This window comes from Centroberyx affinis, unplaced genomic scaffold (assembly GCF_046629955.1).
Source record: "Centroberyx affinis isolate AG114_WGS23_722 - 3 ecotype Tasmania unplaced genomic scaffold, CSIRO-AGI_Caff_v1 ptg002004l_1, whole genome shotgun sequence".
NCBI lineage: Eukaryota > Metazoa > Chordata > Actinopteri > Beryciformes > Berycidae > Centroberyx > Centroberyx affinis.
In genome coordinates this window covers 127,001-154,717 of record NW_027280348.1, presented here as the reverse complement: position 1 = coordinate 154,717, position 27,717 = coordinate 127,001, and the positions used below count along the sequence as shown (strand labels likewise).

At 44.4% G+C, this 27,717-nt stretch overlaps 1 protein-coding gene across 1 annotated transcript; it reads left to right on the top strand.

Moving 5' to 3' along the window:
• On the top strand, positions 1-27,426 carry LOC139653934 (protein O-mannosyl-transferase TMTC2-like). Its single transcript, XM_071530946.1, has 10 exons — positions 1-787; positions 3,002-3,116; positions 3,700-3,785; positions 5,310-5,494; positions 6,728-6,806; positions 9,873-9,994; positions 15,322-15,403; positions 17,313-17,427; positions 21,682-21,745; positions 27,247-27,426. Exons 1-10 carry the CDS (start codon positions 16-18, stop codon positions 27,424-27,426), a joined length of 1,800 nt encoding a protein of 599 aa, XP_071387047.1. The 5' UTR covers positions 1-15.
• The last annotated feature ends 291 nt before the right edge of the window (positions 27,427-27,717 follow it).

Sequence of the window (27,717 nt, the reverse complement as noted above, 5' to 3'; positions counted from 1 at the left end):
TGCCGCCTCTACTGGATGGGCAACAAACCCCCCAACTTCTCCAACTCCGACAACCCGGCGGCCGACCACCCCTCGCTCCTCACCAGGGCGCTGACCTTCTTCTACCTGCCCGCCGTCAACGTCTGGCTCCTCCTCTGCCCCGATACGCTCAGCTTCGACTGGTCCATGGACGCCCTGCCTCTGATCAGGGACCTTGCTGATTGGAGGAACCTCCATACGATAGCCTTCTATTTGGGGTTGCTGCTGCTGGCTTGGTTCGGCCTGCGGACGCGTCAGGCTGCCAAGAGCAAGGAGACCAACGGCAAAGCGCACCAACTCACCAACGGCAGGAACGGGAACGGGAACAGCAACGGACACAGCTACCAATGCAATGATCACGAACAAATAAACAACTCCCACCCAGAGCCTCACACTAATAGTGCACAAAACGGTACCAAAAAGCACTACGAGACGAGGACTCCACTGCCCACCACTGAAAATGTTGTGGTGTTCTCACTAGGCCTGCTGGCGATTCCTTTCCTCCCTGCCACCAACCTGTTCTTCTACGTGGGGTTTGTGATCGCGGAGAGAGTACTGTACATCCCCAGCATGGGCTTCTGCCTGCTGGTGACGGTGGGGATGAGGTCGCTGTACGTCCGTCTGCGACGCAGGTCCTCCAGGACCGTGTTGGTGTACTGCAGCGCAGCGCTGGTCCTGCTGTTCGGTGTAAAAACTGTTCTGAGGAATCAGGACTGGCAGAATGAGGAGATGCTCTACAAGTCAGGGATTTATGTCAATCCTGCTAAAGGTAAGGCGCAAAGCGGCCACATGCTGTCATTCACGTTGGCACTGTATATGAACATGGATACAACTACTGACATCTACACACACACACACACACACAGAGTTGCTCACCTGTCACACAAAAAGCTCTTAGCCCCATCATATTTGGTTTTCTGCTTGAATAGCGCGAGGAGACTTTGAGGCAAGGTGTTGGATCCGATAACGGGTGCCATCTCCTTCAGTCTACTGCAGCACTGAATAATTCAGTGTAAAGCTGCTTCAAAATGTCTTCACTTCATCACCCCACCCTACCTCAGAATACCTAAATGCTCACAAGTTGAACTCTGTGCCCCCGAAGCAAGATCAGAGCGGTGTAAATGCGTTTTGGATTTGAAGTTTCGTAAATTTGACCTCAGAAGTGGGCAGACTTTGGTCCTCCTGAGAATATTTAATTATAATACAATACATGCAAATTTGTAATAATTGAAGTAGGGTCATAACCCATTAGCACACTTCTTCCATTGTAAACCCAGCACATTATGCTCTATTTAATCACTCCAGATGCCGTCTCTCACTTAGAAGGGCACCATTACTGACATGGCACGCCTCTCTGATTGGCAACGACAACAGCGAATAAAATATTCAAAAGCACTCCAGTTCAAGGTCATCGAGCCCGGATTCCTGTCCAAAGCTTGGAGTGTGTAGTGTGCTCCAGAGATGCGGAGGAGGAGAGCGGGACAGGGACTTGCAAGGCAACAGCGGGACACGTTGTGTTAGCTAATTTCCCTTTCAGATTCTGCAGCGGAGCTGAGGCATGACAGCTGTTTGTTCTGGCAGCCGATCAGCCGACCAGAGCGGCAGCACCGTCCCTGACTCACATTCATAGTAACTAATATGAGACTTGAATTGAACCCATTCTCAAATACGGACGCATTCATTGACTCGTTTGAAATTTCAGGGCGAACCAAGTAATTCTTAACTAGATAACCACTTTGATAAAGTCTTCTAGATTTCTTTTTTTTTTTTTTTAAACATCTCTTTATTGAATTTTCAAAAGGTTCTGGTATACATAATACAAGATCATCATATAATATACAAAATATAAAACTGCCCTCCCCTTTCCCAACCCCCTGATCTCTCCTACTCATCCTCCCAATCCACCCCACCACCCAGTCCTACCCCCAGTCCCATGTCTTCTAGATTTCTAAACAAAGACGCATAACTGGATGGGCAATTGAATGAAAGAAGTTTGTTTTTATTTATACTGAATATCCTTCTGGGATCTCAGAGTCAGATGCTTTGACTTGCAACATTTAAATAAATACATTGCTTGAAGGCGCATTTTGCATAAGTTCACACTCTAAACACATTTCAACAAAAGCATGAGATGAGTCATGAGTTTATTTTCCCAGTCCATACAGCCACTGGAGATGCAGGAAGAAACCATGTCTCAGAGGCAAGTTTACACACACTGGTGTTGCCTTATGCATTCATGCACAATGCTATAAATGCATATTTACATGATTAATCCTACGTGTCTATATCCAGTTAGTGTTGATCTTATTGTCAAATCAATTCTATTAAGTCATCATTATTGTCGGGTTTCTGCACTCTATATCAAATCTAAAAGACAAATCGATAAAAAATTATTTTCACGTAGCAATGGGTATTGGCAGCTAGATATTAGCCATGAAATGTCATTATTCCACCATTTTCCCACTGTGATTTTATATTGGCTGCATTGTTTTCTTTTTCTTTCTTTTTGGTTGTGACTGCCAGATTTATTTTTATACTCCTCAGTCCACATATAATAGCTCTTAGCAACCTTATTTCACCTGTCAATTGCTGCTGCATTCATTCAGCAGTAATGCCATTAATTCTGCAATAGCGCTGCGGAGGTCTCCTTTTCATACACACTCTGTATGAATGAGTGGTGGTTTTAGCACAAAGCTCCCCCGGTGTGTCAGCTCTTTTTACCCATAGTGTCTTTCCACGCCAGCTGCAGCATCAGCCAGGACAACATCCTCTTGAGAGGGTAAAAAACACTTAACCCATGGCAGTGTGTGGCTGTGCAGAGGCTTTACCCATCGAGTAACAAAAGAAAATGCCTGTTTGCTGCATACTGGCCTCTCCCACTGCTTTAATTCATTTTCTGAACAGAATGCATTTACAAGATCAAGATTTTCACCATTGTTATTCAAGAATTATTCAAGTTTTCTTTTCTTCTCTAACCTGTCAGCGTGGGGCAACCTTGGGAACGTCCTGAAGAACCAGGGCAAGATGGACGAGGCCGAGCAGGCGTACAGGAACGCCCTCTATTACCGCAGGAACATGGCTGACATGCTGTATAACCTGTGAGTTCATATATTATTAGGGTTTTCATTCATTCTTATTTTGTTTGCATTATGGCTCTACTTTGTCCAAGTGTCCAATGCATGTGATCTCGTTTGCTATTGCTGAACTGTTGATGTCAAATTGTGCCGATAAAGCTTAATATGCTTAATATCTTTGAAACGAGTTCGCACACGGCTGTCTCTACGACTCAGGAGAGTGCGTAAACAATCGGACCATGTCTCCTTTCACGTGTGTGTGTGTGTGTGTGTGTGTGTGTGTGTCCATTGATCAGCGTCGTTCACACAGAGGAAGTGCCGTCTTGTCTTGTATTCCCCGGAGTGCCGTCTGTCTGACAGGCTTGTTATTAATCATGGTGTGTCAGCCAGAGGGGGAACACTGCAGCCACAGCCAATATTCACACACACACTCTCACACTCAAAAGCCTGTGGCTGCTGAGATCTAAATCTCTCTCCTCGGATTCATCAGCTGCTTTTTTTTTATGCCTCGTCTAATTCTGAAGGAGACTGTTAACTTGCAACGCCTCCTCTTTTGAGTCTTCAGCTCTGACCTGCCTGTATCTTCATTCCTTTTTGTCTCCTCCAGCGGTTTGCTGCTACAGGAGAACAACAAGTTCTCAGAGGCACTCCACTACTATAAGCTGGCCATTGGGAGCCGGCCAACTCTGGCTTGTAAGTACAGCTCCTCTTTTTTTATTGACAATCTCCAGCTCTTGTGGTTGTGGCTGTGCTGTGTCTAGGCAACAGTGAATACAGGCTGTGGTTTTGTGAAGGGAGAGGGCGAGGCAGCGGAGGGCAGCGGGTGTAGAGCTGAATTAAACATTCAACGCAGCTCCCCGAGCCCAGTCATGTCAACAGATCAAACAATTGCATGATGTCATATATTATGAATTCGGGTCATGGCCCTTATTTCTTTTTGTCCCACTCGCTTTCCCCACATCTACTTGTCTCTCTCTCTCTCTTAATGTTTTTGCTGTCTCTCTCCCATCCCCTCTGTCTCGCTCATCACCCCTCCTCTCCCTCCCATAAGAATTCACCGTAGTTTTCCTTGAGCTAAATCTCCCATACAGTGTCATGTTAAGGCTTTATTAGCACCTCTAAGCAGTCTCATTCCCTGATTAGTATAAATCGCTCACAGTCTTACCTGATCATGCAATAAATTAGCCCCCCATTGTTCCAGCCATCAGTCAATGACAGATAAACAGAGAATCTTAAATGTCTCTTCCTTTCTTCCCCAGATTAATTATAGACCTAATCGAGATTGCGGTTAGACTAGAAAATTCCCATTCAGCATGCAATTATCCAATCTGTTACAGCTGATAACAAAGTTAATTAATTACCCTGCACAGCGGAGATGGTAAAGACAGAATGAGAATGTGACAGTTAAAAACATTTTTCAAGGTTGTGCCATTACTCACTGCCTAGTTGAGAGCTAGCTGGCGCAAACTAGTGCATTTTTATTAAAGATGCAGAAGCTATCGTGCTTTGTGATAAAGCTCTATTGATTCCTTCCACACCGTCTGCACACGGCGCACAGAAAATCCGCTGGTCTCTCTGTGGTTTTCTTTATCTATTTCCTTCCCGCTGCAGATCCATGCATTGGGAAAAAAAAAAGTCTAGATATCAACCATTCAATGCAATGCAATACGATCCCGTACAGAGTGAGACTGTGTGGTATGAGGATGTGGTATAAAGTTGATGTAAACTTTTGAGATACAAATCCCAAGGAAAGAAGAGGAAGAAGGAAGAAGAGGACTTGTTTGTAGATTTCATGATGACGCAGGCTCAGGCGGTGGTTGGATACGGTTTGATTCCACAGAATCCCAACCATCCCCCCTTTGACTCTTGAATATTTATCAGCACTCTGTGGATGAGCCTTCCAGATTGATCCGCTGTATTAAGTCAATTTATTCTAACAGCCAGGCTTGATAGGGAGTAGTTTAGAAAGACAGGTCCACAGAGTGTAATTACTCTCTAGCTGCATATTGATCATTAGATGTTGTCTTTCAGCACTGAGGGAAAAGTTTAACAAGCATCCAAAGTATTCCACAGGATCCTAGCAAAGGTCAACCAAAAGTTGGAACAAGATCAACAGCGGTTCATTGTTCCCTCCTAATGGTGAATTTCATATTCAGTAACTCTCTTTCAACGCCATTGCTTGCCATGACCCTAGGTTTTCTCTTGTTCCCCTTACAGCGGCCTACTTGAACACAGGCATCATCCAGATGAATCAGGGTCGCCTAGATGAGGCCAAGCGCACCTTCCTGACCTGTGCCGATATCCCAGATGAGAACCTGAAGGACCCCCACGCCCACAAGAGCTCCGTCACCAGCTGCCTGTACAACCTTGGCAAGCTGCTGCACGAGCAGGGACACCAGGAGGTAACGGCCCAAACTGCAAAAAAATATAATCCACATGTTCTTGAGTAAATCTTTACAGATATGTTTCAAAATAGGCAAAAAATGGCCAAAAGAATTTATTTGGTACATATAGATGACATTCATTCAAAATTATTCTGGACACTGGACATTTTTTTTTTTTTTTTTTCTGCACGCTGTTGACAACATATATCTACAAGTGTATCCAAAATATATTTTGGCCATTCAGAATATAAAATATTTCAATTGCATGTCATCTGCATGCACAAATACTTTTTTTTCCCAATATTTAGATATTTTGAAACATATCTACAACAAACATTGTATATGTTTGGAGGTGTGAAATGTATTTTAGGCCATATGTATATGTGAAATATATTGTTTTGTTTTTGTTTTTTGGTTGCTGAAGTGGTGGCACACACTCACTCAACTCGCACTCTCTCTCACACACAGCCATTGCCACACCATTCATTAACTAATCAAAGCAGCTCCAGTGGTGGTATTTTACATATACATTGGAAAATGCTAACGTGACGTGAAGTGAAATGAGAGCAGGGGCCCAACGAGGCTTCGGGGGACACAGAGCAAACGCAGGGTTTTATACGGATGGCTTCCGAAATTGCCTCTGTCACGGGGGACACAGTGCTTTGCACAGATAAGCCGCAGGCTGCCTCTGACATATTCATTCTCTTTCCCGCCCCTAAAGACCTACGCTATTGTCTAAGATCAACTGGTTTTCCAATGCCGCACATTTATATTGTACTCGAGCGCTGATGCTGCTGATTCAATCAAGAACGAAGCAGCAGTACCGCAGATTCAATAAAGGCTTTTATAGATTGCCGGCGAAAGAGAGCGGTCCCACTTCCTCCCACGTCCAATCACAGCGTTCGCTCCAAAACGAAGGGAGTTCCAGCTCCGTGTACCATTTAAACTCTGAGCGGACTCCGAGGTGAATCGCCGGACCTTTTATACTATAGAGTCAATATGTGACACTGCTCTAGTTTCCTTAATAGCCGTGACACTGAGGATAGACCCTTTCTGCCCGGCTCTGTATGAACCACCCTCCCAGTGACCCCCAATTCCACGCTGTGTATTCACAGTGTCAAGGTCCAGGCTGCAGGGGAGGAATGACTATAGTTACCCCAGCACCACTTTCTCTGGTGTGGTTTCTCTCCGCTCTCTAATGCGACCTACTCCCCCTCCCTCCACCCCTTGTGTTTTTTTCCTCACTCATAGGAGGCCCTCTCCGTGTATAAAGAAGCAATACAGAAAATGCCAAGACAATTTGCACCGCAGAGCCTCTACAACATGATGGGTAAGTGCTGTTTTCAAGACTACTCACAAAGAAAGTGGTTGTTTTTTTTAGTGCAGAAGAAATAACCGATAATGGAACAGAGGGCAAGAGGTTATTTGTGGAGAGGGTTCGGTGCGTTTGCGACCATTTTATTTTCTGCTGAACATCACGCATCTCTGCCTTACTTTGCTGTACTCGAGTCCTTTCAAACTTACAAAGAATTTTTCTGGATATGCCAGGCCCTTAGCTGAACTGAGCTTTTAATAAGCACAAAAAATTTGTCTTTGCAAATTAGGGTTGCTATGGGAGATCGTGCCTGGGGCAGTTGGTTTTCAAAGGTGCTCTGTTTTCATAATTCATTATAAACATAGAGCTATATTTTTCTTTTCTGCAAAAACGCATGGAAATCATCTGCAGTCAGGTTATGTGGTAGCTGTTCAAGCTGTTTCGCCCCAGACACTAAGCTTTCCAATAGCGTGTTAACAAAGTTAATTTGCTTTCCGCCACAAGAGCAGCCCCACTCCTCACATTACAGCTGTGAGAAAGCACCTGCAGACCTGCAGGCTGAGTTTTGACTTTTGATTTTGAAAAAAATAATAATATCCATTTCAAGTGATCCCCAGTTCACACTCACTGATACTTGTCACACAACATGCCAGACTTCTCCAGTGCCTTGCTTTGACGCTCATTATAGCATTATAGCTGCTCTCTCTCTCTCTCTCTCTCTCTCTCTCTCTCTCTCTCTCTCTCTCTTTCTTTCTCTCTCTCTCTCTCTCTCTCTCTCTTCTCTCTTCTCTCTCTCTCTCTCTCTCTCTCTCTCTCTCTCTCTCTCTCTCTCTCTCTCTCTCTGTCTCACACACTCGTACCCACACACACACACACTTTAAACCTGGGGAGACTGTATTCCAGGCTTCCTGATGCCACAGATTCACTAGTGTGTAGGCAAATGCAGTTTGACAGAGGCACTGAGATTATGTCAAAATGTTGACGAAAGCTCCTATCACCGTTAAGGAGCAGCACAGGATCTGGAACGGAGGTGCTGAGCCAGAGATCTGTGATTTCTGCAACTGAGCGTTGTTTCTTCACTGAACTGATTTGCACATTTGGCACACCTGCTCCTATCTGTTTCCCAACCCAGCTCATTGTGCCGCACTCGTGCTGTTTGTCAGACGCCAAGGAGCAGAACCTTTCATCAGGGGCAGACCTGGGTGGTAATCTGCGCCCCGCTGGTCTCGCTCCAACACTCTCTGGTGGGCCTTGGAATGTTCCGCTCCCAGAGCCGGTTTTCAGCTCCTTGGATTCAATGTCACTTCTAATTGCACGTTGATGTTTTTGCTAATCTCATACAGAGGTCTGGCGAGGGAAGCGCTGGGCAGGCTTTAACCCCATCAGCAAATAGAGAGGTCGTTTCTAAAAAATATCCTGTACAGTATATCCATTTTGGAAAAGAGTCATTACCTCATTGCCTGAAGTTCATTGTACAGTCTCCCTAGAAAATACAGATAATCTGTAAAAGCATTATTGTTTTGTTAAGCAAGGACCTTAGTTACCCTCTATCCTTGAAAAAGAACGAAAAGAATTTGTTTTGATCCACTGCTATCAGTCGTTGGTGTCACGTTTTTTTTCCAAATGGTGAATATCTCACTTTAGAATGAAACTCTTCAAAAAGTGACAGGCAATATCTGAAAAAAAGCTAGATCATAACCTACTACATTACAGCTGTTGCGCACACATGGAGATCATGATATTGTCCTCTAATCCTTTCTGCTGGCTCTACTTTTTGTTAGCTGTTGACAAGGAAATGTTTTAAGATTCTTTGATTCTGTAACGAGAATATCATGGATTTCAAATACTTTAATCTGAAACACAAGGCCGTACCGACGTATAACATCTTGAAAACATATTCTCTCCGACTTTTATCGTGGCATCGATATTGCTTTACATCTCAGGGAAAAAGGCTTAAGTCTTGAGCCGTGTTATTAGCGAAAAAAGGAAGTCACTTCTTAAATTTGATGCCCTTTACATGCCTGTGTGCCATTTATTCAGAGGTATCATTGCACAGCATTACTAGTCATTCATAGTGAAAGACGAGAGTGTTTTCAGATCACTGCAGAGGTCACTGAGTGATGATTAGTCGCCGGTCACCTATTGTTTATCATAGTTTCTTATCAGGGAAATGATTAGTCCTAATCCCTGGAGAATTAAAGTTTCAGTCTACTCTAGTCTAAACACCATGTCCGGTCATTTGGAAATCCACTAGACTTGGGTGTGGAGTGAAATATAAACCATGTTACAAGTTCATGTGAAACGTTAACACCTGTCACATGTTTAGTCCCTCTGTTTTCTCTTCCATAAAATACAGTTCAAATGTTGTTTTGGCTGTGTTGTGCCCAATTACCAGCCTATGTTGTCAAATTCTTTACAATAATCCAAGTGTAAGGGAGGGCTGTGAGAGAGAGGTCACTGTTTTTTCAGGTGTGAGCAGACAGAGGTTGTGTTAGCGGGCGGAGGGGGAGGGGGGAGGTATCGGATGATGTCTGAAAGATCAGCGAGAGTGAGGGAAAGTGTTGATTCTTCTGTCATTAGCTGCATATCATAACTCGAGGCAAGACTGGCAGTCATCTGTCATAGGTTCACTTAAATTCTCCTATGCTGCTTCAGGCCTTCCATTGAACTCAACTTATTCCAATTCTTAAGAAAATCCAAACATCTAGAATGATTATTTTTCTATGTTCATCATTGACTTGGTATTAAAGGCTTTTTTTTGCAATACTGCACATGAAAGACATTGAATGTAATCCATAAGTTTTGTTCTCCAGACACTTCAGCTGCATGAATTCGGAACTTTAAAACAAATATGAACCATTGCATTCTCTTAGTTCAGTGCCTGACATTACAAATCTCTTTAACAAATAAACAAAATGGGGTTTGGGGTCGAGTTTCAAGCCCCACCGGAGCGAAGTCTGGCCTCTCTCTGAGACCGCCACCCCCCGTCACTGAAATCCTCCGCAGAACAATAGGAAGACGTGTGGGTTCTTAACCTTTGACCTCCTGACCCCTGACTCGACCCTCGCCTTCCTCCCACAGGAGAGGCCTACATGAGGCTGAACAAGCTGGCTGAAGCCGAACACTGGTACCGCGAATCCCTGAGAGCCAAGCCCGACCACATTCCTGCACACCTCACCTACGGCAAACTCCTGGCCATGACAGTAAGACTTTTTTTTTTGTCCTTCTCCTCTTCCTACGCTTCTGAGCTCCCTTTGTCTAACTTTTCCCTCAACCACTTCACATTCCTCACCTGTCTTCTCTCTCCAACCTTTTCACTCTCTTTTCACTCCCCGCTCTTTTATCTCTTCGGGCGTCTCATCAGCTCTCTCCGGCTCTTTACTGATAGTTTAAATGTTCTGCTGAAGTCTCTACAGTTAATCAATAGCGTGTATGTCTGTGTGAGAGAGAGAGGAGGGAGAGAGTGTGTAGGTGTGCGCGTACTCTAGAGAGAGAAGAAAGAGAGCGAGGGTGATCACATTGAGTTTCTCAAGGTGCTCCTATCCTCCCACGGGAATAGTGCTTTCTAATTGAAACCGATGTCACAGCTCCCCTTCGTGGTCTTTAGAATCTGTTACCAAATCCCTGGTCTAGGTCTTAACGACTACCATAACGGGCCCTTCGTATTGACGTCCCATAATCGACAACGGCAAAACAGATACTAGGGAATTGGCATGGCAACAAAGATTCTCTGTGAAATAGATAGATAGGCCCTGAACGCTGTAGAGAAGCCAATGTCTGTCCTTTTTCTAGTCCAATCTGCATCTGTCCCACGTTGTCTAGGTCGACTGTGATGATATCTTTGCAGGGTCTCATGGATGACCTGCGTTTGAATGAGCAGAGAAAGGGCCGTCTGTGCATATATAGGCCAGGGGACTGCGAGGAGTGGAAGGGTCTCCGGGGCAGAGGCAGTTCGTAGGGTCCAAGAGTTCACGAAGAGGCGGTCATGTGGTCATACAGATCCAAACCGGATAGCAGTTTCTGGAATATAGCTGAGGGAGGGGATGAGGGGGGGGGGAGGGTTAGGGCTGAACAGAGACTGAACAGAGTTACACAGATGAGACGAAGGGTTCCTGAGGAGGTCGAAAGAAGGGTGGTGGTGTTTCCTCTCTTCTCTTCAGACAACGCCTCTCTCTCTCTCTCTCTCCCAGAGCCTGGACCCTAATGACGGGACATAAATGTGTTCAAAAACCCCAAGGTGGGATCTGGAGCTCCTCAAAACGACCCGACCCTTCCTGCACACGTCCCGTCTCATTTCCATTATGGCAACAGAGTCCTTTTCAAGTCCTTTTCATTTATAGGGTCTTTCCCAGATCATGAGTTGGTGTGTATCACGATTGATGGAATTGATGGTGGAATTTTAATGGGCAAAAGTTTGACATTACGTCCCGAATCCGAAATATAGTCCTTCATTTACTCATCCACAAACTGAAGTAGTGTCTTTCTCATGTGTGTCTACCACTACATACCCTCAGTGAAGTGAAGTCTTATGGTTGTAGATCTTCATTGTGTGTGTCTATACTGAATTAAGCCTCAGCACCATGCTAGATTGTTTTACCCATCTGTAGTGAAAGAGTGATGGTCAGGTTAAAGAAAAGCTCAGCTGACACCTCAGACAAAAGTCCCTTGTTAAACCGACAAGATTTGGTTTCTGAACAAAAGCCCCTAGACACAAAGAATTCTCTGAAACCAAATTGTGTCAGCAAGTACACTCTAGGGGGAACAACACAATCCTTTAGAAAAGACTGTTCGGACTTGATAAAGTGGACACGGGAAAAGCTCAGCGGGCCATGAAGAGAAACTCATTTTATTTAAGAAAGTGTTATTGATTCAGGGGGGGAAAGTAGAGTTTGAACCTGCAGGGATTAATCCCTCTAGATCTCCGAGCGTGATAGATGGAAGAGGGCTTCAGAGCTCCCGTGATCCTCTGAGTGTAAATAATGCCATCAGAGAAGAGGACGAAGTTGTTTGGACAGGCTCAGTACCTCTTTATCCTTGAGAACAACATGGAAGCACAAAGGATTTATTGTGAAATGTGTCAGAAAGTTTGTAGCCTTAGGAGTCAGAACTTTTGTCCTCTAAAGCTCTCGTTTTTTTTAACAAGTTTAGTACAATCTATGCTCCTCCTGTCGCGGCTTCATTCAGTCGCAGCACAGCTCCCTGTATGCCCACTGACAACGGCATTTAAGCTTGATCAAAACCAGTGCAGGAGGTTGACCTGCTCCCCAGCCCCCCCCCCCCCCCCCCCACCACCACCACCACCACCACCACCACCACCACCACCCCACTACCTCCCCGCTCCTCCTGGCACTCCTGTGAGTGATGAGGAAGCTTCGAAAGCTGTCAGGGGTCCTGGGTTCAGATCGCAGCAGGAGAGGCGGAGTGGAGGGGGGGGATAAGGGTGAGAGGAGGGTGAGATGAGAGCGTGGCATTTGGAATGGGTTGAATACACGGGGAGATAAGGCATGGGAGCAGGGTTAGGGAAGGGTGAGAGGAGGGCAGTGGAGTCTGGTAGCTGAGGGGGACAGAGCAGAGACTTTGTGGATGAGGTTGGGGGTGGGGGGAAGAGGGGAGGGAGAGTCAATCGCATGCTGAAGAGATCGGTATCATCCCCCTGCCGCGCTGACCCCCTCTGCACCTCCGCCGACACCCCGGGGGGTCAGGATGTGTTTTCGGGGGCTCCGTCTACACACACACCGCAGGTCAGAGACGGACACAGCGGCTCTGATGCTTGCAGTATCGGATTCAGTCATTCACTTGTCATTTCCCTTGCTAATATGCAGGCTCGCAGGTTCGTAATCGCCCTGGGCGTTCCGCAGAGCTACGGAGCTACATCTGCGGTGCGTCCGATGTTATCAGGAGGTTTTTTTTTTGGGGGGGGGGTGAGGCGCGCACCGGCAATAAGCTCGGGATGTGTGAAAGCAGGATATTGCATCCGCACGACAAGGCTGACTAGAATGAGAAGTGGGTATAGTTGACGAGGGGGTGGGGAGGTGGGAAGGTGGGGGGGTTGACATTTCTTTATTGACGTTTCATAACCCTTTTGGATTTTCCCACCCCTCACCGAGCAAACGGCCTCCGTGGTGTTTTCAGCTAGACAAAGGGGGGGGAGCGTTATCATATCAGGAGATGTGGAAATGGAGTGACAGCGAGGAAGCAAGCGGTGGCTTCCATTGATCCTCGTCTTTGTGCGTCGCTTTTGAGTGACAGGCCTTCCACCAGCACCCATGTCACATAGTTATTATGCAGCTCTAAGAATGTTTTTCGTGTTGTTTTCTTTTTTGTTTTTTTTTCTCTATATGATGTTCCACTCTTGCAAGAAAGAACCTGGGCTGCATACAATCCGCTATTTTCACCACTGCAATGCGGTTCCATTCCTAAAAATCCTTGACAGAGGAAAATCTAATAAGCCTTTATGATCATTAGTAATCCCAACACAAGGCTGAATCTGATTCAGCAGTCTGCACATTATTAGGATTTCAAACCCTGATAAGGTAGAACATGTATTCAAAGGATATCAGGATATCTAACTATCTGAACCAGTGTTGGGTCATATTATTACCTTTCCCGCTAGTAGTGTTTAATTACTGTTTCAATTTCAATAATGTTAGTTACCAACCAAAAAATTTGTCATTACTTTTGTTATTGTCGCCTCTAAATGTCAGATTGAAGTTGAATTATCCAGCTTAGATGAGAAATGGTAGAAAAGTGTATTCTTTTTGGGTGGAAGTATTCCCACTCTCTTGATTTCATGAAGCAAAAGGATGACAAGAACATTGGACATAAACGCTGTTTGGTTTCCCTGATTATTCACGGAGAAGCACACCGGCCAGGCAATTGAGTTATTCTGAATTTTTAAAGTATGAGAGGATGCAGTTGCCAATTTCAGGGGTATAACAGAAAAGTAATATAACAAGTAGTTTAAAAAAGTACTTCTCCCAGGGATTAATAAATATAGTAATAACATTATTCATGAGATGAGTGACAGGTAATGAGTAACATATTACTTTTTGAGTAATGAGCCCAACACTGGTCTATAGCCTGTCCACGTTCTCTGTGAATACTCTCAGATGTGTCATAATCCAAATCATCCATCCACTCACAACTGCAGCTCATTTCAGTGTGTGAAAACTCTTGGCTGACATTTAGTAAATAGAAATAGGCCTATGTTATTACAAAACCAGCTGCTCCACAAATGTACACGTTGCTCCATCTGTGAATTAGAGTATGAAAATACACAGAAACGCTGCTTTTCAGACTGGAACCACGATAGCTGCTTGGACACCGTCGGCTCTATTAAATATATACTTAGCACAGGCTTGATTTTCTTCTGCATCAAGGGAAACCGCACTCAAATATTTACATTAGGAAATTATTTAGTTATTGAATCTAAAGTTCACTGAAAATGTATATGCTGGCTAAAGTATACAGTCATTAATGATAGATTGTGCTGATTGGATGTGAGCCCATCGTTCAATGACTGAAATTGAAATAATTGTGTTCACTGTATTTCATACTGAGTTCATAGACATTATTTATACTGGCTTATATCATATTTCATAAATCCTTCTTCCCTCCATATTTGAATGCATTGGCATTTTATCACAAGCCTTTATAGACTTGGTTTGACTCCACGTCCACTTCTCTGTTAATAATATGCATTATTCATGCCAAGGCATTATCTTTTAGAGTGAAACACAAACTAATCGTTTCACTATTCATGCTAAAACATCAGCTTGTATAGAGGAGTGCACATTGTTAACCGTGAATCAGACGGCATCTGATGCCCAGCTGAGAGCAGGGATGTGTTCAGGTCCCAGCTGGCACTGCTATTGGCCAGCTGCTCGGTTCTGTGTGAGCTGTGATTGGTCAAGCGCTGCAGCCTCTGGGACTTCTGGGAGCTCTTGAGGTCCGTTGGGCTTCAGTGTTGCTTCTCCTCATCATGCTACGCTCACCCTGACACTCCCAGGGTGCATCTGTCTTTCTTTTCTGTACTTGTGTAAGCCTGTGTGAACGCCAAAACGCGCCTGTAGACACATGAACATGCTCACCTTTCTCTTTCTCTCTCTTTTCTTTCCTCACTCTCTCCTTTCCACCATCTCCATTTCTCTCCACCGCTCTCTGTCCTGTTTCATAGTGGTCAGGCCACACACGCCGGCAATCTGCGGTTCTGCTCTGGGAGTGTTATTTGTACAGATATAAGTGTGTAATGAATGAGCCCTTGCCCCGTCTAGTCGGCCGTGCCAAGCATGACACTGTGTACTTTGACAGGATGACACATGAATTTGAAAGAATAACACGAGCGGCGCATGTGTTTCATGTCTATTTATTAAGATTTAATGTTACATTAGGTCTGTGGCTTGGAGAGCGTCATTAGGTACACGCAGAGGTATTTTGGCCGGCGTCGAGCCGAGTGTGGTATTTTTGCACTGAACAGCTTTGAAGCGCCTTTGAAACAATAAAGACGATGTGTTTCGTTCTTCTGTCCCAGGGGCAGAAAACAGAAGCAGAGAGGTACTTCCTGAAGGCCATCCAGCTCGATCCCACCAAAGGCAACTGCTACATGCATTATGGTAAGTATCGATTTGTGTTATTAGAATTTCACTTGAATGCGTCATGACTTTATTCTAACCCCTTCAAATAGCGTGTCCGGTGATTTGACACGCACACACAAAGAAACGTATACACCAGCTCAGGTTGTTATGACAACAGTGTTGGCTGACCCCCTTCGTCATCCCTTCCTCCGATCAGGCGAGGTGTAGAGCGGTACGTGGCTGCTGGAGGATAGCGTGAGGGGAAGACGAACCGCAATTTCCTCATATTGTTCTCATTGACACAGAGATGGAAACAGGGAACGTGACAGTTTCAGCGCCTCTCTCGTCTTCACGTAATTTCCGTGACTCATACATGACTTTAGATAAGGATTTAATTACTGTGATAGTAAGAATGAGTTTTGATTAGCTGCCAAGTTCAATTATTTAATTCCCTTAGAAAAACCTTCTTCTAAAACCTTGTCATTCTGAAACAGCATTTTATGATGAACTAATGTTTTAGCCTTTGTCTTGCCTCAGCCCGAATTTGATCAACAATTCAGCTCTTTGTATGGCTCATTGGATAATTGCACCAGCCTGTATGTGACATTTAAAGCAATCAATAACTTGGTTAATTGCAGATTCTAGCTTCTCGTTGAAGTACGCCTGTCACTTAAAAGGTTGAGAACTACTGGGTTAAGCGTGAGATGAACTGCATTGATCCTCAAGTGGAAATTGGGTCATTGCAGAAGCAAAGAATAGGATAGATAGCCATACAATAGATATATGTATTGAAGATTAAAGATACAGCATCCTCATCATGCTAACACAGAGATTCTATTGGCTGGAAAGAATTCTCGCTTTGTTGACCGTTGACAGATTTCCAGAAGGTTGCAGTTTAGATTCACATATTATCAGTGGAGCACGACAGCATATACATAGAATATGCAAATGTGTGTTGGATATTCACATTAGTGGATTTGTAGAGCAGATGTGTGAAGTGCATTCTCTAGCTATTCATATTACCCAATCTCCTGGTACTGGCATAGTGCTGTGTTCAGAACTAGAACTTATAATTACCAATATTCCCCTGAAAGCCCTGCTGTTACATGATGAACAGTTTCATGGAGTTATAGTATTCCTGTGCTTGTACACAGACCATCTGTGTAAAACATTTCCGGCTGAAATTCCCGTTTGAGAGCAACTGCTAGTAAAAGGGCAATGACATAGATCAAACAATTTTATTAATGTGTGTGGGGGGGTGTCTTTCCTTTATAATTGAAGGAATTGCTTTAATGCATCACAAACCTCTCCCCTTCCGTAGCTACAGATGTGTTTGTAACCTGGAGGTATTCTTCACACAGTTCTATGGAAACCAGACTTGGTTTGAAGTCTCTGCTTTAGTCTCTCCCTCACCTAGGGCCTATAGCAAAAGGCTTCCATTTCATCCGCAGTTATTAAGGAAAATATGCTTAGGTTCACTCGGTGGTTTGGGATCTTGATACAGTAGTGGAGCTAACCAAAGTCAACAGGGTATTAATTCCTCTCTAAACCTGGCCCTTACCAAGGGGTCCACCCTAGGTTCACGGCCTTGTCAGGGTTCCACAGTCCCGTCTCGTTAGGCGGGTCTGCAAAGGTCAACCGCGGAAAGCAGCCGCACCCATAATAAGACACAAACCCTCCCGCAGGAACCATTTTCATCTTGGAGAAACGGTCCCATCAAGATCGGGTTAATCTGAACAAATGGCTCTGAGAGATGGCCAGAGAGCGATGGTATGTGCGCGCTCATATCTAGTGTTTCAGCATCATTCATTATTAGGGCAGACGAGGCTGTCTGTCTGTCTACCTGGGCCAAAGGCAACACTTCCAGACCGTGTATCCCTCTGTGCCTCTGTAGGGATACCTTAGCGTTTTATAACAGCGCAGTGCCGTTCTCTTCCCGCCCCGCCAGGTCAGTTTTTGTTGGAAGAGTCACGGCTGCTGGAAGCGGCGGAGATGGCAGAGAAAGCCGCGCGCCTCGACGGCGGGGAGTTTGATGTGGTCTTCAGCGCAGCCCACATGCTCAGGTGAGTGTTTGCTTGGAATGATTCAGAACTGCTCCTTTTTTTTTATACATATTTGATGGATTTAATAGCCCCAGCACCTGCACAAAGGCACAGCAAACGTGCGTATGTGTTTTATTCTTTGTAGATGAGATGGGTGGGCCGCAGTTTTCCATGGCTGAGCAGAAAGGAGGTTGTGTATGAGAGAGAGGGAGGTCTACTGTCTGTACGGTTTATCCAGGGGCTTACACTACTCCTCAGCCAGTGTGATTTACTTGGCTGTGCTTTGTAATCCTCTCCTCTTGCTGCAATGCCAGCCGGAGAGCTGCTGGTTTGTCTTAGCGCGCTGTGCAGCTATGTATCTTTGTATGTTCTCTCTCTCTCTCCCTCTCTCTCTCTCTCTCTCTCACTCTCTCTCGCTCTCTCTCTCTCTGATGTTCCTGGCCCGTACTTGAAAGTCTGCCTCCAAATCAGAGCAAGGTTCAGCTGATGAGTCTGAGTAAGAAAGCTTCTGGAGCCCGCAAGCTGTTGTGTTTCTGAACATAAGCCATGAGTGGAAATTTGTAAATAGAGCCATGTGCCAACTTACAGTATGCTGCCTCGCAGACTCAAAAAAAAAAAAATCGGTGCCAACAAAATTATATTGCCCAGTGTAGAGATTTCCTTGTTTAAACTCATCATGGTTAACTCAGGGTTTTCTGTATTAAAATTACAGCTGCCTGCTGAGGGGAAATGATTACCTCTAAGACCATTAATGCATGCCTTGAATCATTGGAGCCTAGCAGTGGTGCTGTACTTTTGCTGCTGGCTTTACCAAAGAGTATATCAGTGCTACACAGTTGTATGTCAGATTTGTCCCCAGCTGCTTTATGCATAGGCCCTGCCTCGCCAGTCCGATCAGGCAGCATGTTCACCACCGACAGCCTTCGCTATCGGGAGCCTCTTCCAGGGTCCGGACCCCTGGCAGCTAAAGAGAGGCTCGGGCTGAACTTCTCTCCGCCTTCTTGGCATGGGGTCCCACTCCTCCACAGCTCATGTTCTTTATGTGTTTGTCTTGGAAGCCGACGTGGAAAGGCCCTCGGTTGGTGGGGACGCGAGTGAATCTACACAGAAGGGGGGAGGGGAGAGATTAAAAGAAGAGGCAGAGGCTCTCAGATGTGCAAACGTCTTTTATTGCCCTCTTGGGCCCTTGTTTTTTTTTGACAATTTCGCTTCCTCGCTATCCGTTTCCTCCTGCCTTCTTTAAGCAATCGGCACGGCATTTACAATTTACAATTTCCCATTTGACAAACGCTTTTATCCAAAGCAACGTATATGAGATTTTAATACAACACAAGCAAGGTTCTAGTCATGAGAGAACAATGAGAGTAAGTGCCATAAAGCCAAGTTCTGGTCCAACAGGACATAGGTGTTACGAGGCAGTGCATAGAGTGCATAGAGGCAGATAAAGAGGTTTTTTTTTTTTTTTCTTTTGGTCCATCAGGTGAGAAGGTGTTCACTAAAGAGCTGGGTCTTTAGCCTTTTCTTAAAGATTGAGACTGACTCTGCGGATTGAATGGAGTTTGGTAACTCATTCCACCACCGAGGAACCACATTTCAAACCGGGTCTGCTCTGCGAGGTGGAGGCAGGATGGGGAAGGCTGGCTGAGTGGCGAGGCCCATGGGGAATGTGCTACCACTTCCCTTTTAATGTGTCAAATCCCGCTGGAAATGTGTGCTGTGTCACCATAACAGGCAATCGATAGATACTCACAGACAGCTGGGGAACAAAAAAACACTAAAAAAGACACAAGCAGGGTAAACATTCATACCTCTGCTGATTCCTATCCAAACCACCCAATGTGTTTTTGGATCTAAAAACATACTATATATATTACTAGCCTGTCATAATGTTAGGTATATCAACTTTTACATAGTTGGCTGTCTCTGCTATCAACAGACTGTAAAATGCTACGAAACAATAACTTTATAATGGTAACAGGCATAAAGACAAACTGGTAGTGCGTTTCAGTAGCTGTATCCTACAATTACCCTGAAGAGCGATGTTTATGTATACGTCACCGCTCTGACTGAGAGAATGTTAGACTAAAACGACGTGATTATTTTCTGGAGACAGATGGGACAGCTGCACTTAAAGCACAAATATCTCGCTGTTGTTGAAAATGCAATTTGTTCATCAAGCCATTAGCATCTCTTTAACACTGTCAGGCTTAAGCAATACTGTCAGTGTTGTGATTTGCGCATCTGCGTGTCTGTTGTGGGGTTAATAAACCATCCTCACAGCGCAAGATGTCAGGGTAGGGAGACCAGCGGTTGGGTTGCTGATTTGAAATATGGTCAAGCATCTTTTCTCCAATGAGTTGTTTTCATTCAATCATGCTCTCTGTCTCTTCCTCCCTCTACTCTTGTAGTCTCACACTCCTCCTTCCAGCTGTTTCTCTGAGGGCTTGTGTTTAAAACCCAGGCGGTGGTTTATGTACTTGGCGCTGGTCTCCTGCACTCCCACTACCCACAGTCAGACAGTCCTAGGAGGTCCTGCTTCTCTGTTGGTCATGGTGTGGCGGCTCTCCAGTTCTCTTCTGATAAAGCGTTTAGAAATGTGATAATGACATTATAGAATTAGATTTCTGCATTTTTTCCAGAAGATTGCGCCTTCTAAATATTATTCTGGCAAACAAATATACTGTTATGGTTATGGTTGGAAATGAAACCTATATTTGTAATCTCAGGACAAATTCAGGAACTCGGCTCTGTGTTTGGATCGCTTTTGGAATGTAAAAAACTTCTTCAGAAAGGACTGCTGGAAAAATTCTGTGGTATCAAAAAAGTAAACAAAGATTTGATATGTTCTATGTATGTAAAGCGTGTAAGTATAGCATGTCAGAGAAATCAGTGAAGTTTAAAATTATGTTTCCTCCTCTCCGACTCTAATTCTCATCCCAATTCCTGTGAATCCCTGGGTAAAGACACATGTCTCTTGACCAGCCATTGCTGGTGTGGGTTACAACAGTATCAAGTGTCATTTCTTGGTAGTAATTGGTTTTGTATGTCTATTTTTAGGCCCGCTACTCAGCCCTGTGTTGACTTAAAAGTCACTATTTCTGTACAAGCCATTTTACATGTGAAATGAGACTCAATTTGAATGTTTTAACATGTTTCCAGGGACGAAATGCAAGCTAGTAAAGATTAATCATGCTGTTACATGGGAATAAATATTACATAAATTCAGGAATCATATTAAAAGATATGTCCCTATATGCCAATGTCATGCAAACCACTACATATATAGTGTGTGTGTACTTAGGCCACTGACCTGGTTATCCTAAAATGAAAGCTTTGCCCTGTATGTGGAACCATATGGATGATGATCCCTTAATAGGCTGAGACAACCTAAATGAAACTGTGGTTCCAACGGCCTCGGCCCCTTTGATCATTACGACTGAGGGCCTCCACAGCCAGCCGGCGTTGACTCTGTCCTTGACTTTGTCAAAGTTAAATTGTTTGCAATGAGACAATTGTTACCATCAGTGAAATGCATGCAGCTGCAGGCCATAAAGGTGATTTCTGATTTACCAGAGTATTAATAAACGGAAATGCTTTATGGGCCAAAGGGAGAAAAGGCAAAGTCACAGGTTCAGGTACAACAGTAATGGAGGCAGGGCAGTGGATTATGAACGAAGATGAGAAACATAATGGAAAACATTCCTATGTTGACTGCAGGTTTTATGACCACAGGCACTAAATACTTCTGGTTTCCAGGGACCCATGCCGGCAAGCCATCTGTCCAAAATCCCTTTTCCTGGCAATGTCTTATACAACATGTTTTGGTGTATCTGTGCCATCCACACGGCTGCCCTGTATAATATGATTAAATGATTTCCTGTTTCCATACTGTTTGCACACCTTCAATATTTCAGTCTCTGCCATATCAATCTCAAGCACAATCTCCCCTCTGTATACAGAAATGCAAACACAGAGAGTATTTCTGAGCATTTGTCAATGAGTTCTCTTCAAGCGCCCGATAAGTCAAATGCCGTGACCTCGGGATTCAATTAAAACAGAAAGTATTCGCCGTGCACTACTCAGCCTGAGATGTTATCGAATGAAAGACCTGGACAGGCTATTGGATTGGCTCTCCCCATCCCTCAGTGCCATTCCCTCCTGTTATTTTCTCAGTGACCCCTGAGCAGCAGTAAACACACACGGTTCAAGGCCTCATCTAAAGTCGGGAGCAATAAAGATGAGTAATGGTTGCCTCTCTGTGTTTTCCCTTTGCAGACAAGCCAGTCTAAATGAAGCAGCCGAGAAGTATTACGGACAAGCAGCAAGCCTGAGACCCAATGTGAGTACTACCGCATCTACCTTATTTTCCCCTGATATTATTTACCCTTATGGGCACTATGCAGTCACAGTCTGGGTGGCTTTCTGTCCTGTCTGTTTTCTCACAATGGCCCTCATTGTCAGTGGAGCTCACAGAAATATTTAGGTTTTTTACCAAGCTCAGAGGTTTGTTTGTGCAGCATCCATCAGCAACTTCAAAGGAGAGGCCAGGGCAATTTTTTAGGGTGGGTAGATTGAAAAGAATAATGATAATAACACTTAGTCATGGGCTTTGGCGTCTTGAAAATGAATGGGTTCAGTACTTGAGAGCCCTGACAGTGAGCAGTGTAGTTGTTTAAGTGAGGACTGGGGTTGGGAGTAAAATATGTTTGGCATGCGGTTTGCCCTGTTTGTTCCTGTGTCTTGATTAGAAGAAATCACTCCAGGATTAATGACCAGCATGTATCTGGACAGTGTTACACAGACAATAAAGTTTGGTTCTGCGAACATACAAACTCTGGTATAATATATACAAACAATCTCAAACACAAACTCGAGCATAACAAAGGGATAAAATTAAAAATTTCCACAGCGACCGTGGGAAATTGAGCTCCTCTCCCCTTTGTTTCTTTGACATGTTCTCAGTGTAAATGTAGTGTTCTACTTTCACCAAAGTATTGCGTCGTCGTAACTTTTAATCAAACCCTCATGTACAGTAAGAGCATCATAGTTTTCACTGTCCCAGTTCAAAGGAATACATAAATAATGTAAGGGAACCAGAGAGTTCAAGGTGAATTGTGGGACTTGTTTCCATAATTTCGGTTGCACTGGTAGTAGAAACCCGTCTTCCTGCTGTGAGAATGATCTTAATTTGATCTGAACAGACACTGCTCACTTGATTCTCTGTTTGTGGAAGAGTTTACAGGAGCATAAAAGGTAGCTTGGGAATCTTAAACATGAGCATAATCAAGCATATTGTTCTGAGAGGTGCAATTGCGCTGTGTTTGGCAAAAGACGCCGGCTGATTTTCGGATGGGAATTCACCTCTATAAAATACATACTGAGGATGTTTGCGTTCCCCACATGTCCATTTCACGGCCAGATCATCATCGTTTTCACATGACTGCTTCTTGGCACCCGCAATTATATAAACATGCATTTGATGTCCACGTCCAAACACGGAGGCACTTTTACACCCCTACATGGTCACTTTTGTTTGGACGCCTCCCATGCCATTTGTATTGCTCACAGCCGAGGCACAATTACAATTTAGGATCTTCATCCATCTTCTTTAGCGTTACCCTTTGTTCTTCCCGATGCGACTTGACTTAAGCCGTGTACTCTGTCCGTCTTCATTTGTCATTTCATGCCTTGCTGCAGCTTGACTCCTCACTCTCCAACAGTACTGGTGTTTTATATTAAGCACACATGTCTGCTCATTCTGAGTAAGAGAGGACAATTGCCTCCATTCAGGGGATTTGGTCCCTTACTCTTCCCACTCCCCCTATCGAGGAGCTAAAGCCTATCGGATGCTCGTTCTGCATTGGTCACTCTCTACAACCTATGGCATCTGTACCATGAAAGTGTCATTCTCATTAGATATGCTTTACCTAAATGTCTATCTTCTGTCATTATCTATACTTACTGTCAGGTCATTCTCCAACCTAGCTTGCACATTTGACTCTCATGGTTTTTATAGCATATGTTCCTTTTCAGGCCAGGCTGATATACTCCACATCTGGCTGTGCCTCTACCGCTACATGCCAGGTTTGGGAAAGGTAGGGAGGCAGAGTAGCAGGGAAGAGGGAAAAAAAAAGGAAAGCTCTTGACAAAGGAGCGTTTTGCAGGGTGTTGCAGGGGCATCAAGTGTTGCAGGGGAAAGATGAGTAGTGAGGGGAAATGGAAGCTGGAAGGCTGCAGGGTTAGGGGTATAAATCGAGAAAGTCTTAGCTTTGTGAGGCAGGGGGAGAAAGGCTTGGGTGAGGAAAGGTGGGAGCTTGCAGGGGAGAGTAGAGGAAGGAAAGCAAACCGAGGGAAGGAAGAGGTCTGCATGGGCGGAGAGAGAGATCTTTTGAAGCTTTGCTGCAGCTGCACTGAGAGGAAAACCAGGAGTCAGTTGAATTCCTACCTATAGGACTCTTTGCTCAGCACTGTATATGTTCACTCCCTCCCTCTCCTGTGAAATTGCAGTATCTATTCTGGAGGATGTGAGAGAGCTTTGAGTAGCAATATGTTTGGTTTCTTTGTGTTTAGCCAAAGGTCTGCTTCTCCTGGACTTTCAACCTTGATTTGTCTCTTCAGCAGCCGGACAGATGTTTTCAATTTCTCTCTTCAAGACAGTTTTGCTAAATGTCTTCCCAGAAATGTGTTTACACACATTCACCACCATTCTGTATGCATAAAGCCTACTCTATGCCACATAGACATGTTTTTCCCTCTGCAGCTAAATCCTATCAAATGCTTACTCTACATTGGTCACCCTCTACAACCTATGGCATTGGTAGTAGGAAAACTTGGCATTCACTGAGAAATTTAAAAAATCACTGTATTGCTGTAAGCTAAAGAGTGAAAATCCAAGAAGCATGACTTGTCAGTGAAACATTTCTGTATACATTTGCCATCATCCAAATCCACAGATGTGAGTGGATGTAGTCTTCTGTTTTTTTCTCCTCATGGCAAGCGGGGTGTTATGTTTGACTGCTACCACTCACTCTATTCCAGTTTTCTAAGTGGTTTCAGAGTGACTCCATCCATCTTGACCTCTTAGAAACAGTCTGTTTGAGCATTTCCATGGGTGAGTTTGGGGAGAATTACACCTCACACCGTGTACAGTAGGAACCTCTCTGACTCCACAGAGGAGCAATAATACATAGCACATTATTCTATAATATAATATACAGTATCACCTAACCATTGTGGATACAGTATATGTGTGGCCCCCTCCTGTCACATTCAGCTATGGCCTTATGTAGAAACAGTTAAATTTTGGCTACCATTTTTCTGAGTAGTAAAAAAAATCTTAAACTTGCAAATTGGTCCCAGAGCCTTATTTTGTGGTTTGACCTTCAATGGGTAGGTCAAACAGCGTAATTTATTACTCAAACAACCTCAGAATTACCCTGACCATGGTAAGTCATGAGTCCTGGCTTTACCCCTGAATAGTAATTGAAACACAAGAGACAATTTTTAATTTCTTTTGCTGGGGGATTCATTGCTCTTTCATGTCATTGCACAATATGCAGAGATATGCATAGTCTGTGGTTGTCAAAGAACGCTGCGCTAAAAACGAGTCACAAATGAATTGTTGTCTGGTAATTAAACGCTTTAACACATTTGGAGTCAGTGAGCAAGCGTGGAAGTGTTGGTCATGCCAGCCTTTACTTTGGCCCAGGCATCTGTAGCGAATGTGTTTTGTTATGTGTGCAGGGGGAACGAGTGGGTTCCCTCTGAGGGACAATGGGATTATTCTGCAGTCTGTTTGATTTATTAATCAATTTAATGAGAAAAGCAGCACTATTGGACATATTGTTCCCATTGAAATTCTCATGCACGGAGCATCACTCATCTAACCTTGACACTGGAAAAACACGGAGATGATGAGTGTAGACGACCAAGGAGCAACCTACAGCAAAGGAGGGCAGTGCACACAGCCTACAGTGTGGATAAAGCCAAATAAATGGTCATACAATTTGAGAGTGGCTGGGTTTGGCAGTGTATTGATGGTTAAACCTTCAATAATGCCAAGAATGAACTTCTCACTCACCATAATACCTTCATGGGAAATGATTGGGTTGGAATACTGTCATGTTGTTGTGAGCCTTCAGGGGCCCACGGTGTTGTGATGCAAAAAATATCACTGGGTTGCTCACAGCTTGAGAAAAAGCTTGAATTAATATGCATTCTAGAGTCTATTAGTTTCATTCTGTCAACAGTGTTCATTACATTCAGTAACTGCTATGCATTCTTGCAATACACCAGTGTACTTAGCAGTATGACGTTTTCTAAACCATGCATTTTACATTTAGGGTCCTTTTAATATGCTATTGCTGTTTTTTCACCACTTTATAGTCCTGTTGTTATTGTGAGTGGTTTGCATTTCCACACCGTTCTCATAACGTTCATACAAAAACACAATTCTGCCATGCAAACAGCCGTGCCCTGACAATTACTCTTGATTAGTTAATGGGCCATGAGAAAGAAATTATGGCTTGCGGTATGGTACATTCGGAAATGTCAAGATGCCATAATCATGTGCCATTTCATGTGACATTGATGTATGGGGTGATAATTATAGGAAAAAGTCACAAACACTGGAGGGAAAGCAAATCATTGGCCATTTTTACTGAGACAGATTCATTTTAGTGTTCCCTGTTTCCCCGTTACCGAAATTATGATATTTTCAAGCAGTGCTACAGTAGCTTCACTACAGGATTAGACATCTTTTCCACACTCCAAACTAAAATGGAGATCAGATGTGGCCCCTCCCTTGGCCTGTGGTCTTACCGTGATTGCGCTCCGGACACTTTTCTGTACTTGCGTCCTGATGACTCACCCCTTGGACTGGCGCTGTGTTTGCCTCATGGCACCAGCAGGGATATACATTCATCTAAGGCCCACTTCAAAGCGGTGGTTGCTCCCTCTGACATCTGCGGCCCCAGACAAGACACAGGGACACGCAGAGGAGCGCGGTTACCGAACTCCAAACACAGGATCGCAGTCTGGGTGATCTGACCAGCCAGATCCAATAGCGTGCCACGTCAGGTCTGCTGTATAGCCTCACAAGATGAAAGGATGCCCGACTACAGTGACTGTTTTACTCCAAATGTCTCTGAAAATTACCCTTTATTCTGGTGGTTTATGCATTGAGTTCCGGATTAAAATTCACCTACACTGACATTTGTCCTCGGTTTTGTAATAAGGTCATTACTCTAAAGGGTATATTGATGTTGGGTTCTCCTCTCTTCTTCTCTCTGAAATAACATCTGTCAAAAGTTTCCCTCTTTTGAGTTGAACTTTTCCAACTCTCAGCTTCAAATTTAAACAGTGTCCAATTAACATGTACTGCATTAGCTTTTGCATTTGGCTCAGTGATATGCAATCTTCCCGGTCAAAGCGCTTTCCTTGTTAAATTATGCATACCTCCAAATTGTAGATGGATTCATACATAAAGTAGATACGACATCATTTGCATTATTCATCACACCAAACATTCAGTCGTGGCCTCCGGATGTTGTAAAATTTGAATTTTTTATGCAATTAATTCTTCAGTCTAAACAGACCATTAGTGGTGAGTTAATAAATTGTTACTTTATGTATGTCAGCAGCTCAGTCTTGCTATCTGTTATGCGTCTGAATTACTGTGCTTGCACTCATTGGACTCACTTCCCAAAAACAGGCTATCAGTCTCGCTTCTGCTATTATCGAACAGATCAGACAACATCGTTTCAGACCAAACCTTAGGCTAGCCTGACGTGTACTTGAACATTTCACCATAAAATGACTTAAGATCTCTTTTGGTTTCAGTATCCTGCAGCCTTGATGAACCTGGGGGCGATCCTCCACCTCAACGGGAAGCTGCAAGAGGCGGAGGCCAATTACCTCCGAGCGCTTCAGCTGAAACCGGACGACACCATCACCCAGTCCAACTTGCGCAAGCTGTGGAACATCATGGAGAAGCAGGGCCTGAGGACCATGGGGCCCTGAGCTCAGCAGCCCGCCCGCCTGCATGCCATCTGCACGCCAGGCCCGGGGGAGAGGGACGGCCCACGCTGCTCCTCGACCGCTCTCCTCGTCCAGGAGAGATGGAAGGGAATCAAGGAGGATGCTTGCTCAGAGAGGCCATGACTGCACTGTACAGCCCTCCTAATGACTCCTGAGTTCTCCAAACACCTCAGGCCAGCAGTTTTCCTCAGCAGCATTGCTCACAGTTTGGCGAGCACTACACAGTATTTGGACTTTCTAGAACTTGCTCCAAAATGAGTGCTCTCACAGGAT

What these genes read in the sequence shown, in the direction of transcription:
- LOC139653934 (XM_071530946.1), top strand. Translation starts at nt 16, where the DNA reads ATGGGCAACAAACCCCCCAACTTCTCCAACTCCGACAACCCGGCGGCC. An exon ending in GCTGACATGCTGTATAACCT is followed by an intron (nt 3,117 to 3,699) that starts GTGAGTTCATAT and finishes TGTCTCCTCCAG; the next exon opens with CGGTTTGCTGCTACAGGAGA. An exon ending in GCAAACTCCTGGCCATGACA is followed by an intron (nt 9,995 to 15,321) that starts GTAAGACTTTTT and finishes CTTCTGTCCCAG; the next exon opens with GGGCAGAAAACAGAAGCAGA.